This window comes from Diospyros lotus, chromosome 7 (genome assembly GCF_014633365.1).
Source record: "Diospyros lotus cultivar Yz01 chromosome 7, ASM1463336v1, whole genome shotgun sequence".
Lineage (NCBI taxonomy): Eukaryota > Viridiplantae > Streptophyta > Magnoliopsida > Ericales > Ebenaceae > Diospyros > Diospyros lotus.
In genome coordinates this window covers 142,081-156,970 of record NC_068344.1, presented here as the reverse complement: position 1 = coordinate 156,970, position 14,890 = coordinate 142,081, and the positions used below count along the sequence as shown (strand labels likewise).

The window sequence follows — 14,890 nt, the reverse complement described above, 5'->3', positions numbered from 1 at the left end:
AAAGGGGAAAAATTAAAAATAACATAAACTCATATACAGGCTCTATTGGAATAACAATAATTGTAAAAATAGCAGCATCTAGGCTTTGAAATTGTAGGCAAAAGACTCCTTGCCTCTTCGGATTATCCTCTATTTATAATCTCAGAATTTACAGTTTAAGAATCTAAAAAAGGAAAGAATACATAAGGAAAGTATACACAAGAAACATCCTAATCACAGCATATATACATTCACGATTATTTTATATTGATTGCTTTGTTGTCTTCCTTGATTACTGCTATAGAATCAGCCATTTACAGCCTTGCACCACTATGGTCAACCTTTCCATACTAACCATATATTTACAGCTGTAACAGCTGTCTTCCCTGCCCTCTTTACCCGAGATTCCAACAATAATCAAAAGCCTTAATGCCACTAGGTGGGTCAGCTACATGAACTCTAGACCTCTTGCCAAAACAACCAGAGGTTGCAGTTTGACATCCAGTTCTGGTTAGAATGTGATACCTGATTGTTGTCAACTCAACACTCAATGGGTTAAATATAAAGCATCTTTGCATGGCTGGTGACTGCTCGCCCAATCTTTGCATGGGTTAAATATAAAACATCCAGTTCTGGTGACTGCTTTTCCCCGAATTTCAGCTTTTTCCTATGTTACTTAAGCAGGTAAGCTTTGATTTAACAAAATAAGTTCGAAGATCATAACTGAAACTAGGCTGTCTCAACCTTGTGACACTTTAAAAACAGGACCTAATAGGAATGCTAAGGTAACGTTTGATTGAATGGGAACCTCACAAAATGGATGGAATGGATATCGATTCCATGGAATGGGTGTACACTTTACATATTTACCCTCAACTTCTTCATGAAATTACAGCATGCCATGTATACAAGCCTGCCCTAAAATCATTTATAACCTCTCCATCTACACCTATCTGCTGCCAACTCCTCCCCAACAGTTGCCACCGCAGCCTACCACCATGAGCTGCCGTCTGCCACTGTGAGCTGGAAATCGTCCTAATATCCTTCTTCACCTTTCTCATTTCTTTCCTATTTTTCTACCCATTCCACTGCAATCCACCACCTCCTCTGCCAAAACCACTGTCCATCGATCTCCACCATTAACAACCACCATCCCCACCAACTTGACCCTCCTTCTGTCGGAGCCACCACAAACCGCTGAAACAGCCATCTCCAAACATAACAATGGAACGGAATGGTCATCCCATTCCTACCCGTACTAAACATGGCAATAAAATCTATTCCATCCCATTCCCTTCAAAACCATTTCGTCCAACCAAGTAGGCCCTAATGGACTTAGCCAAACATCTAAAATTGGACCTCCTTCTACAACTGCAGGACCCACAAACCACTTAAGACAATCACGGAGAGGTTGAACTTTATATAACCCAAATGAATTTCCTACCCATCCTAATATAACAGAGCAACCAAAATCTAAAAGAGCTTTATGTTAGCAAAATGAATTTTACATCCCATCTTAATACAAGAGATCAACCACAGACAGTTAAGACTACATCTCAAGTAGCATGTTAGAACTAGAAAAAACTGCCCACTATTTGTAATATACTTCATTGGGAAAACAATAATTCAATAGCTAGTAGTGAGCAAACATTATATACATGGAATAAAATTTAGTTACATTTCCACTGAAATGGTTGAACGCTTGTTTTCCTAGCAATGATACAAAATATTATTGGTAAAGAAAAATTCCATTGTTTCTCATAAGACATCAAAATACACCGACATATTTTGAAGCAATAACTCTTTCATATCTCATTTTGAAATGGTGACTTGTTTCAACAAAATGAGGGAAATCTAATAAGAGTCATTTTATAGATTTATTTCATTATGAATATATTTGAGAACCAAAAGAATTTTAATATATATTAGGAAGATTGGACAAAATATATAAAATAGAAAGAAGATTACACAACAATTAGTCATCTTTCTCTTTGTTCATTGCCACATATTGTTACTCTTTTTGTACAGATACTATAAATAGATCTTTAATAAAAATGGTGAATCAACCAGCCAAATAAATTACATTCTTATGAGACAAGAGGATCGGTTATGATGCATGGATTGTAAGGTTATAGCAACAAAATGCTTGATTACTCAACATAGAGTTTAAGAGGTGAAAAAAAAAATGAAACAAATCATTTTCTAGGACAAAAATGAAGTTCAAGAACTAGATGGTGGGATTTAAAAGGTGAAAAACAAATCATTTTCTAGGAAAAAGTGTGGTCTAGAAGAGATTGAACCGTAGAAGGAGAGACTAATCAAACGCAGAGTGAAATGGCTACGATTGTTTGAAGTACAGTGAAGATGGTTCTTGGAGAATCAAAGGGAAAAGTCCCAAATCAAAGAGTCTTGGTGGTGGAATGAAGAGGAAAAAGAGAAAATCAAAACTAAGATAGCTTCCTACAAGACTTCAAAAAAGTGTCATAATGAAGAAAAACCCAAATAGATACAATTTGGCCAAAAAAGAAGCAAAAAAGGTCGTTAGTGATGCAAGGTCAAAAGTTGATGAGAATCTATAACAACAATTTCATACAAAAGATGGAGGAAGATAGATGTATATATATAACCTAGCTAAAGCAAGAGAAAGTAAAATAAGAGACTTAAGGCAAGTGAAATGCATAAAAGATGAAAACCAAAATTAGTGACTGAGGGGGCAATCAAGGGGAGATGGAAGGAGTATTTTACGAAGTTATTCAATGAAGATAGAGAAACAAGTGTGTTATGTTGGGGCATCTTAGTAATTCTGAAGAAGATAAAAATTACATGTTTTATAGACGTATATGTTGAAATAAAAAAAAAAGCACTAAAAAAGATGAAGGATAGTAAAGCAGTTGAACCAAATAATATACCAATAGAAATACATAAATGCATGGGAGAAGAGGGCATTTTTTGGTTAACGAAATTATTTAATGTGACCCTTAAATCAAAAAGGATGTCAGTCAAGTGGAGGAAGAGCAATTTAGTGCCTATTTTTACAAGAACAAAGGAGACATTCAGAATAGTGGAAATTATGAATAAAACAAGTGAATGATCCACATTATGAAACTTTAGGAGACAGTGATTAAACAAAAATTAAGAGGAGAAACAAAGGTATTTAAAAATCAATTTGGTTCATGCCTCGTTGGTCAAAAATGGAAGCCATATATTTGTTGAGGCACCTAATGGAAATGTATAGAGATAACCAAAAGGATTTACATGTTGTGTTTATAGATCTTGAGAAAGTGTATGGCAAAGTGCCTAGAGAAGTCTTACAGAGGGTTTCAAAGAAAAAAGGAGTCTAAATTGCTTATATACAAGTTATTAAAGGCATGTATCATGGAGCAAAAATAGGTGTCAAAACATGTGAAGGAGATATTGAGACTTTTCCAATTACAATAGGATTACATCAAACATCTGCATTAAGTCCTTACTTATTTGTCTTAGTGATGGATAAACTCACTAAACAAGTTCAAGCAAAGGTGCCAAAGTGCATGCTATTTGCAAATGACATAGTGTTATAGAGGATGAGACAAAAGAAAACGCGAATACTAAGCTCGAGTTATGGAAGAACACTCTAGAATTTGAAGGATTTAAATTAAGTTGGGTGAAATCAAAATATATGGAATGTAAGTTTAGTAAGAATATAAGTATGCATAATGTTATGGTAAAATTGGAAAATCAAATCATATTAAGAAACGACCAACTTAGATTTAAGATAAATAATCCAAAGAGATGGAAAGATTAATGAGAATGTTACTTATAGAATTAAGGTGGGCTTGTTAAAATGGAAAAGTGCATCAGGGTTTTATGTGATAGTAAGATTCCAATAAAGCTAAAAGAAAAATTTTATAAGACAACAATAAGACCAACTTTATTGTATGGAGGGGCAGAAAAGTGTCATGCACCTAGGGTTTTCCTAGAGTTTAGAATTGGAATTTGGAAGGAATCAAGGAATAGAGAATAGAAAGGAAGGGATAATTCAGAAGAATGGAGGGGGAAATCAGAAGAATGGCGGGAGAAATCAGAGAGAATTCAAGAAGAAAGAATATAGAATTCATTCATCAACAACATTCTCTAACTAATCCAGCCTATTTATAGGTTGTTCTCTCCTTTTCGTTAGTAATAAACTCAAAGGTACAATACTATAGCAGCCTTCAGTATAACAAAGAAGAATTACATGTATTGAACAATTACTTCTATACCCTTGGGTCGTGATAATCCCCCCTCCTTGAGAGGTTTCTTGTTCCTAAGAAACAACAGAGTCGTCGTTCTTCATCCAACTCCCGCTGGCTCTCCTCCTTCGTTTTCTTCCTCTAAGCCTTCCAAATCCAGTAACTATCTTCTATATTGATGGTCGAGACTGAATTTATCTCCACATTTATAGCACAATCCTAACTTTCTTATCTGCTCCATAGTAGATGATTCAACTGCATTAGGGTTAGGATAAACGCTAGAATTCAAATGGTCTTGATTTCCTTACAACTGTTGGCTGAACGAAGGCTGAATTTCCAGTAAGATAGTGTACTTTTTGATAATCGCTTCCAATGCAAGCTCCTGTAGCCTTGCCTTCTCAGCAGCCTACTTAACAGTAGCAAGTTGCATCATTTTTACAATTGGCCTTAATTCAGCCTTAAGGCCACTTATGAAGTTGGAAACAAAATATTGCTCGGTTAAAGCAAGCTGAGAATTCAGAATTAAAGACCTTAGTTCTTCAAACCGGATCTGATACTCCATCACAGATCTGTCTTGCTTTAATTTGTTAAATTCTTCAACCACATCAGTCATTGACTTCTCTTCAAACCGGTCCCATAGATCCTCCACGAGCTCAGTCCAATTAGCCTCAAATCTCCTCATCTTATTCCAACCTTGATACCACGAGTCAGCCCTATTGTTGAGATAGGTATAATGCTGAAAAAATCTCTCGCATCTATGAATCCACATCTCGGTTTTGATTCTTCAAAAACTGGTATCTCCAACCTTGGCATGGGAGTATAATGCGAGGTTTGAGAAGAACCTCTTACCTGGACTGCTAGCTCCAGAATCTGAAATTCCTCAGCCTCTTGCATTCCTGAAACTCAAGGAAGAATTCCATCACCAGGGAAGATAGGATCATAAATGGATCTCCGTGGAAACTCCAATCCTGAAACTCAAGGAAGAATTCCATCACCAGGCAAGACTGGATTAGAAGTGGATCTCAGTGGAAAATCTGCTGATAAACGAAATTGAGCCAATAATTTCAACATGTTGAACATGCTATCTATTCTTTGGCCAAAATGATCCAATGTTCTCACAATTTCTTCTCTACTTTTCTCCAATTCTCTCTACACACTCTCTCGAGTTGCAGTGACATCTCTCTGCACACTTTCTCGTATGGCAGAGTTCTCTTCCTGCTACGACTCCTCGGCTCCAAAGTCTTCAGCAGTCCCAATTCCATCACCTCCATCCTTGCTTCCAGCTACTTCATCTTGGTACCTTCTACCATTCCTCAAGTCATCTTAGATCTACAGTGAATTACCGTTGCAGCTTCTTTGAAAATCGCTTGCGATCAGCTTCCGAGAATAGCCTTGCTCTAATCAACTCTGTTGCAGCTAACAGAAGTCGCCAGAATCACAGCCAAGTATCGTTGGCTTGCATCGCCTCCAACTTTGAACCTTGATTAGCTGCTAGGAATTGATGGAATCACAACCGAGAATCAACCAGCTCTAATACCAAATGTCATGCACCTAGGGTTTACCTAGGGTTTAGAATTGGAATTTGGAAGGAAGAGAGAATAGAAGGGACGGAAGAGTTCAAAAGAATGGAGGGGGAAATCGAAAGAATATAGGGAGAAATCAGAGGGAGAGAGAGAATTCGAGTAGGAAGAATTCCAATTTCATTCATCAACAACATTCTCTAACTAATCTAACCTATTTATAGGTTGTTCTCTTCTTTCAGTTAGTAATTAACTGAAAGGTACAATACTACAGCATCCTACAGTACAACAAAGAAGAATTACATATATTGAACAATTACTTCTATACCCTTGGGTTGTGACATAAAGTACCAACAAGTGCAAAACATAAGTGTGGTCGAGATCAAGATGTTAAGATGGATGTGTAGCCATACCAGAAAATATAAAACTAGAATGAGTTTGGTTGAGAGTGAAAATTAGTAATATAAAAAGATAAAATTAATCGCCTATCTATTTTATCTAACAACTTAAGGTTTCAGAAGAGATAGTAGTTAACAATTCAACATGATATTAAAACAAGAAAATGTTCTAAGTTCAAACCTCACCACTAACCCAATATTTAAATTGTTGCATGTGTTTGGACCAATTATGCAATGAAGCCTGGTCACACATGAAGGGACATGTAAATAGTAAAAATAGTCATATAAAAAGATAAAATTAACCCTCTATCTAGCAGCTTATGCTTTTAGATGAGAAATTGGTTAACAATTCAACAAGTTTATTCATAATAAGGTTGGAGTGACTCTTGTTAAAAATAAGATACGAGAGACTTGATTGAGATGGTTTGGTCATAAAAGGAAGACCAATAAAAGCTCTTGTGACGAGAGCTAATGGCATGGAGCAAGTAGTTAATAAAAGAAGTAAAGGATGGGCAAAAAAAACCTTGGTGAGAGACGCTCAGGTTAGATATTAAGTATATGGGCCTTACTAAAGAAAAGACAATGGATAAAAATGAACAGAAATCTAGAATTTATGTAGTTAACCCCATAAAGTGGGATAAAGGCTTGATATATTATTGTTGTGTTATAATGAGATCTTCACTATACCCTCCTACTATACCTATCTATCTTTTTTTTGGTAACCTATTGTGCAACTAACCAACTAAAACTTTGAATTCCAAAGTTTTTAGCATTTGTTACTCTTTATTAAACCCCATTCTTAATGTTGTTATGAAAAAGAAAATTGGCATGCTTTACTACAGACCTCTCATATATCAGGACCTTTTAGCATTTCTTTATTGTAATTATTAATACCTTTGTAGGTTCATTTGGTTAAGAATGCTGATCATATTTGAAAATATAGGTACCTGATTCATTTAACTAATTTATTAGACACTAATTTCATAGGGTTGAATGCACTTCTATTTTCTTACTTGCAACTATATTTAAAAAGATGCCTATAACTCAAAGAACATTTAACTTATTAATTCTAATATTGTATAAGCATTTATATAACTCTATTTATTTTCAAATATTTTTAACCTTTTTTAATGTTTCAGTTCCGTGTTCAAACCATTTCAATTTCTAAATGAACCAAAACAGCAAATCTAAATGAAATTTTGATCCTTGCTTATTACATAGTATCATTTCAAGACATGTGCAATATGAACTCTACAAATAAAATAAGAATGAACTTTTAACAGATCTAAATAATTATAAAGAAAGCAAAATAAAACCCAGGCTCCATCTGGTATTAATATATCTAGGACTTTTGAGAATATTAAACAAATAAACCTAGATATATGTGTGGGAGCGAACACGCACATGCAGAGAGAGAGAGAGAGAGAGCATACAGTTTCTCCATCTGTTACTGTAACAGCTGCACTAGCTTGTCTCCCCATGTGACCTGTCTCAACCAATATCTATAAATTGCAATGAAATCAGCATTTATCCGTAGGAGCATACTCAGCATAGTTTAAATAATGTAACCTCATTACTTAGGTAAATCTATTAACAAAATGACTGTAAATGCACAAAGTAATCCAGGATGGAAACATTTGCAAAACTTGATGGCACTTTTGGTAGCACTTCTTGCAAGGAGAAAGGCCTTGTGATAAAGAAACTTATAGCCCAAGCTAGCGTTTTCTGGAAGGCTATAGGGATTCTAAATGATTCCGTACACTCCATGTTCTTGAATTCTCCTTTGTAAATATCTTACATATTTTGAGTAGAATGTTCTAGAATTCACTCCTGAACATTCATTGTAATTAATCTCTACTGCCCATTATAAGGTGAAGAGCGCATTATGAGGAGGAGGCCTCATTTGCCCAAGCCATCCTTCAAGATCCAAGAAGATAACTCCTAAAGTTATATTCTTCCTTTCTCTAGTATTATGACGCAGCGTGTAACGCGTATGTGAAAAAACACACCAAAATAAACCCTTGAAAGAACAAACTTCAATGGCCGAAGCTTGGCTTTCAATAAGACGCAAAAACAAGACTGTTTTGTTAAGAAAACCCAAATAGGTTGCTGAAATTTGATTAAGAAAAACTTGATTACAAACTCTAGATCCTAGGCATATTTATAGTATTTGGCTAATCCAAATCCATCTAATATTTGTAAACAAAATCCAACTAGAATTCTAATAGAAATAAATCCTAAATAAAAGTCAACAAAAATCCTAATAAAAATAAAACCCTAATCAAACATGAAGTAGAATCCTAAATCAAGTAGAAATATGAAATAGAATCCTAAATTAAGTAGAAATATAAACTAGAATCCTAAATCAAGTAGAATTCTAAAACTTAAGAAATATTAAAATAACATTATGGCACTACTATTTTGGTGATACTGTTCTGATTTGGTTGGGTCGGCCTTGGGCCGAGTCTTGATTGGTGATCGCATCATTCACCTCCACTTGAGAAAAAATTCGACCTCGAATTTTAATCTGGGTATGACAAATCCACGTCCAGTAAGTACAAAGAGAGATTAACCACATTGAATGTTTGGAAATACCCATATGATTAGGCAAATCCACAACATAAGCATTATCATTGATATTCTTTGTAATCTTGTAAGGATCATACTTCTTTGGATTGAGCTTGTTCTGTTGTCCTGCTAAAATCCATTCTTTCTTCAAGAATATCATGACTTCATCTCCAATCTCAAATACCTTGTGCTTCCTATGCTTGTCAGCTATCGCCTTGTACTTCTTATTTGTGCAACTTTTGCTTGACACCTTCCCGAACCGCTTGAACTTTTCTGCTAAGGGAACATGAGCAAAGACATTTCTCCCCCTCTAAGTCCTATCTTCGTTGGCATGGGTCCAACCATCGCCATGTTTGTTGCCCTCTGCCTCCATTGTATTATTACCATTAAATAGAGGAAATTGAACATTCCATCTTGAGCGCTTCTCTAATCTGTAGATCTTATCACATGTCCTTCTCCTTTCATTAGTTTTTTGATTTTGACTCCTTAACAGCTTCTGAATTCATCTGTAAATTTTTCATGCCTGGAGAAGCATTCTTTTGCAACTGCTTTGAATAAAGGCTTATTCCATGACTACCAGCAGTCTCTCCATCACTTAAAATATTGATGCTTGAATCCTCATCTGGTCTAAGCACTTGATCAGCTATAGCAGCAGCTGTTACAGCATTTTTAGTTTTGAAATCTAATTTCAGATTAATATCAAAAGCAGTTGCACTACTCGAGTTAACTAGCCCAGGAGATCCAACACCCCTATCCACAAAGAGACCCATGTGACCATCTTGCTTTTGTAATCGCGACGGTGAATATGTTCCTATTGCCTTCGATTCAACCATGCCAGAACTTGAATAAACTGTAGAAGGATTTGCTACCATGACCTCCATCTCCTTTACAGTCGCAAGCCGATCAAAAGAAACACCACCATCCTTGGATTGCGAAGCAATGCCTGAGCCCTCAAGATTGGAAAATACCCCTGTATGAGTCAATAACCTTGGAGTTTCTATCATGTTAGCAGCATAAATCAGACCTGAGTTTGCAAACGTTGAGGTTGCTGGGACAACATAATCTTCAAAATCAAGCTCCAAACTCATCGAAAAGCCATTCTTTAGTTTATACTCGTTGTTTCCCCAATGGTTGTGTTGCTGCGCATTCCTCCTAACCACTTTACCACTAGAGTTAGCTATCATACGACCAAGATCATCCTCATCGTCGCTATCATCCATCATTGGACTTCTAGGATTAATAAGGACAGGATTAATGGCTGGTCTTCCCGGTTTAATGTAACCGGCTTGATTCACGCCATTAGTCTGGTTCCGATTATCCTTAACTCGTTGTAAAATGCTCAATTGGTTGCGGATTCGCTCCAATTGCTGCTCCATTGTACAAGTTATTTCCCGTTGTTCTTCGATTGCTCTCCAAATCGCAGGCAGCCCCCGATCACCGTCAAGAGGCTGGTTGCTACCGTTACCTTCAAGATTGGCCATCTGATTGGTTGATGAGCCACTCTGATACCACCTGACGTAGCGTGTAGCGCGTGTGTGAAAAAAACACACCAAAATAAACCTTTGAAAGAACAAACTTCAATGGCCAAAGCTTGGCTTTCAAGAAGACGCAAAAACAAGACTGTTTTGCTAAGAAAACTCAAATAAGTTGCTGAAATTTGATTAAGAAAAACTTGATTACAAACTCTAGATCCTAGGCATATTTATAGTATTTGGCTAATCCAAATCCATCTAATATTTGTAAACAAAATCCAACTAGAATTCTAATAGAAATAAATCCTAAATAAAAGTCAACTAAAATCCTAATAAAAATAAAACCCTAATCAAACATGAAGTAGAATCCTAAATCAAGTAGAAACATGAAATAGAATTCTAAATCAAGTAGAAATATAAACTAGAATCCTAAATCAAGTAGAATTCTAAAACTTGAGAAGTATTAAAATAACATTATGGCACTACTATTTTGGTGATACTGTTCCGATTTGGTTGGGTCGGCCTTGGGCCGAGTCTTGATTGGTGACCGCATCATATTACAAGTCTCCTATTGACTCAAACTTGAGCTCCTCTTTTCAATGTTTATCATCTCTAGGAGAGATGAAAGGCTGACTTAACACTCACTAAAGCAGAGGTTATTTTCGGTTATTTGAGAATCAAGTGTACTGACTTGGTGGAAAACTCTTATGTATGATATAAAGCTCTTGCAAAGTAAATGGCCATAGATAGAAATGATTAATGAGCTAGAATTTATCAAGCCAACACCACCTAGTAGGATTAAGGCTTACTACGGTTGATATTAGTTTTATATAACTCAATTTTGGAGATGACTTGTGTTAAATGTTTAAGGCTTTCATGTTGCCTAAGCCAACAATCCCACCCAAAGGTGTGACAAAAATGGTACTAGAGCATGCTTTATGGGAAAATCCATTAAGGTGCTAGTAAGTAGAGTTCTAGTCCCTAGAGTATGTAAGTATACCTATTAGGGTGAGAACGTCTAAAATAGATAGATTTGCATCCATATTGTTATAAATTGGGAGCACTGGCAGCCTTTAAAGCCTCCAAGAAACCGATCAAACACCCCTCCAAACACTCACAACTCACCATCCAACACACCACATCACAAATAGTCAATAAAGAACAGAATTTAAGTAAGAACAGAACAAGAAAGAAACATTCAAACCATATAAGAAGACAGCCTTTTATCCTGGTTCATGCCAATTGAATTGGCACTACATCCATCCTTTAAACCACCACCAAGCAGCCTTCTTTATTTGATGAAAACAGTAAAAAACTTCCCTATTCTCTCTCTCACGATACAAGCCTTCCAAGAATGAATAAGCATATTCTAATTCACAGCTTTCTCACTCTCTCGGCTCTCGCAAAAACATAAGAGAACATGCGGTTTCTCTATCCCTTAGCCCCCCCCCCCCCCTATTTATAGAGAATAAGATGATATTTCCTAGGGCCGGTTATGATAATACCAGTTTTGCCCTCCATTAATAACTAATTATTACAAGAAAGCCACCCGCCTATCAACTACTGAAAACCACATACAAAACTGCTTATTTAACCTATCACTAACTCTAGACAATCTTTAACGCATATGATATGATTGGAGCATTTTGATTAGATTGTGTATTAAAATTACATTTGCTCAATAGAATAAGCATTTTGATTAGCCATAAATGCCACAAATTATTTGGACATTTAGGAAGGAGTCAGACATCCCTGTCCCAAATGCAGTTATCAAGGAAATTACCAAGAATACATGAAAAATAAAAATCTGACATGATATGATGATTATAATATGTATGACCATGAGAGACATGAAGAAATTCACAGTCAAACAATGGAACACAACTAGGGAGATTTGGCCAGAAGAATGGAAGATAGTGGCTTTTTTTACTTTTGGTAATTGAAGATAGCGGCATTTTACAACTCTTTACTTGATAATTCAAAGGACTACTTGGAAAAGAATGCAAAGGAACACCTTTGGAGGAGAAATTTCTATTTGCCCAAACCAGAATCAAAACATGACATGGGGAACCTTCATGAAGTTGTTTGAATCCCCCCCCCCCCCCCCCCCCCCCGCGGGAAAAAAAAAATGCTATCCAGTGGCAATTCAACAACAGAAGCAAGCTGAAATTTCTTACAGTTGAGTAGTGGAACATAACAATAATCAAGTACAATGCAGAATTTACTGAGTTAAATCAGTCTGCGCCGGCAACAGTTGGCAAGGGTTGATAAGGCAGTCCTTTCTTAGAAAGGGTTATTTTCAGCAATTAGAGGAAGGGTTGCAAAGTTCCAGACAAAAACCCTACCTGAGACAGTCAGTCAGGCCCTTCTAGTTCAAAGACTTTAAAGGATTAATGGGAGAGAGCAATTTAAGAAGAATCATAAAGTGTAAAATTATGGAACACAAGTCAAAGCACCGATAACAAGAGAAATGCGCCAACCACAAAGCAACCAGATTTGAGAGCAGAGCCCAGCACAGAAACCTTGCTTCAAGTGTGGGCAGCCTCAGTCTTTGAAATACAAATGTGATGGGACACCACGAGTTTATTTCAACTGTGCACAACAGGGTCATCTAAATTATCACTGTAAGGTTCGAGGTGGTATAGGTTAGCAAGGGAAGCAATAACATGGCAAGAACAGTATCACCATGGGGCTGATGAGAACCAAAGATTGACTCTGCCAAGTGATCAGCAGCTAAACAAAAAACCCACTGAAGATGCTTTTGCAGCCATTTATTCACCCAAGCCCACAAAACCATGCAATGGTTCTCAATGGCAGTAAACATTTCAAACCCCCACAAGTGAAGCAACTCTAGAACTCTTACATGTGTCCCTTTCAACTCTTTTCTTCACAGTTAGTTCCTCTGAGTAATGTCCACCAATCTAACAATAGGAAATGATTTTAGAAATACCATTTTGATTTCTAATTCTACAACCCTCTACCTTAGAGTCTTAGACAAAAACGCAAATAGGTGGAATGGTGGAATGCCCTACAGAGTTCCTTCAACTCTATTCATGTTGGACCTTCCAGCGCTTGGATGCTCAATATTTCAAACCCTCTGCATTTAGGTAAGATCCACTATCTCCAACCAAGAATTCTGTTCAAATTTTCTGGAAAAGATTTTCTTGTCAACACAAGAAGCAAAATCTAAAACAATGCCCACTCTAATCCACCTCCCTCATCAAAAAGTGTCAAATCAAAGACTAGCAAACTTGACAATCTAGCTACTTTCAAGTGAAGTTTTAGGGCTTGACCCGACAATACAAAGCTCCTAATACTGTGAGTTGACATATGTTCACCCAACTTCTTTCAGTTGTGAGAGATAAATTATTCAAATTTCCAATCAATCCTATGGCCACCAAATATATCCGCTATCAGTTAAATCACAAGGTGTGCTACCTGTCCTTTGCTAGGGGTAAAATAGTGCCTCGCCACTACCTTCCGTGGGGAAGTGGAGAGAGGAGCTCTTCTATTAAAAATTCAATCAACCTCCTTAAATGTCTTCCCCTTTAAACCGTTGAGAGGACGCCTCCTTCATCTTCAACATCAAGAGTATTCCAATCCACTTTGGAAAATGTTACTGTTTTGCCTAAAGTAATTGAATACTGGATTTAATGAAGAAATCAAGAAGATATGAAGATGTTTTGACAGCAGTTAGTTAATAGGACATAAATGTATCTAATTGCTTTATTAAGGATAGATTTGACTTTTATGAGTTAGTTATTTTCCCTTAGGTAATTCCGCCCCCCCCCCCCCCCCCTAGTCTATAAATAGATGGGTGCAGAGGTTAGCCGAGATTATCAAAACATTCATATCTTTCATTCCTTGTGTTCGGATACAGTGAGAGGCGAGAGTAAGAGCTGTGCGAGTCTAGTTCTTGTTGTCTTCATTAGAGTATTGTATTCGAGAGGCAAGGAGGAGTGAAAGACAAGTATTCTTGTACTGGTTTCTAATTCGTTTCTAGTGGATTATTTGCTTCTTGGATTGCTGGATGTAGTGCCATGTAAATGGCATGAACCAAGGTAAATTTTGTGTGCTGCAATCTGGTTTGATTTTCTCTACTTTTAATTCTGTTTTCATTATCTACTTTCAATCTTCAATATTGTTTGAATTTTGTGAGGTTCTTGAGTGATTCTTGAGAGATCATAGTCTCGGTTTCAACAATTTGGTATCAGAGCTTTAGGTCATTTAATCAAGAAACATCAAGAAACCCATAGAATCTTTAGAAACCTATAGACGAGTTGTCTATCATGGCTTCCGCGACCCCAGCTGCCCGGTATGATATCGAAAAATTTGATGGCACAAATGATTTTGGACTTTGGAGGATTAAGATGAAAGCCTTGATGGGAAATTTAGGGTTAAAGGAAGCTTTAGCACCCCAAAAACCTTTCCCAGAAATTGCTACTGCCGAACAAAGATTAGAAGCCAATAATCGTAGGCAAGAAATCAGTGAAAGAGCTTTCAACACCCTAATCTTGAGTTTAGGAGATAAAGTCCTAAGAGAAGTGTCTAAAATGGAAACTGCCGAGGATTTGTGGGCCAAACTAGAAAGCCTATATATGACTAAATCCCTTTCAAGTTGGCTATATCTGAAAGCAAAATTTTTTACTTTCAAAATGCAAGAAGGGCAAAAGCTTCAAAATCATATTGATGAATTTATCTTAAGTATATCATATGAAGAAGAAGATAAGGCCCTAATTCTG

General features: G+C 36.5%; 1 protein-coding gene across 2 annotated transcripts in view; it reads right to left on the bottom strand.

Annotated features, from left to right (window-relative positions):
• LOC127806013 (probable polyribonucleotide nucleotidyltransferase 1, chloroplastic) overlaps window positions 1-14,890 on the bottom strand; it is a 78,062-nt gene that overhangs the window by 57,414 nt on the left and 5,758 nt on the right. For both annotated transcript variants that reach the window (XM_052342951.1, XM_052342952.1), the window contains exon 2: window positions 7,542-7,610. In XM_052342951.1, coding sequence (XP_052198911.1) covers window positions 7,542-7,610 — 69 coding nt within the window. The remainder of the gene's footprint in view (window positions 1-7,541; window positions 7,611-14,890) is intronic.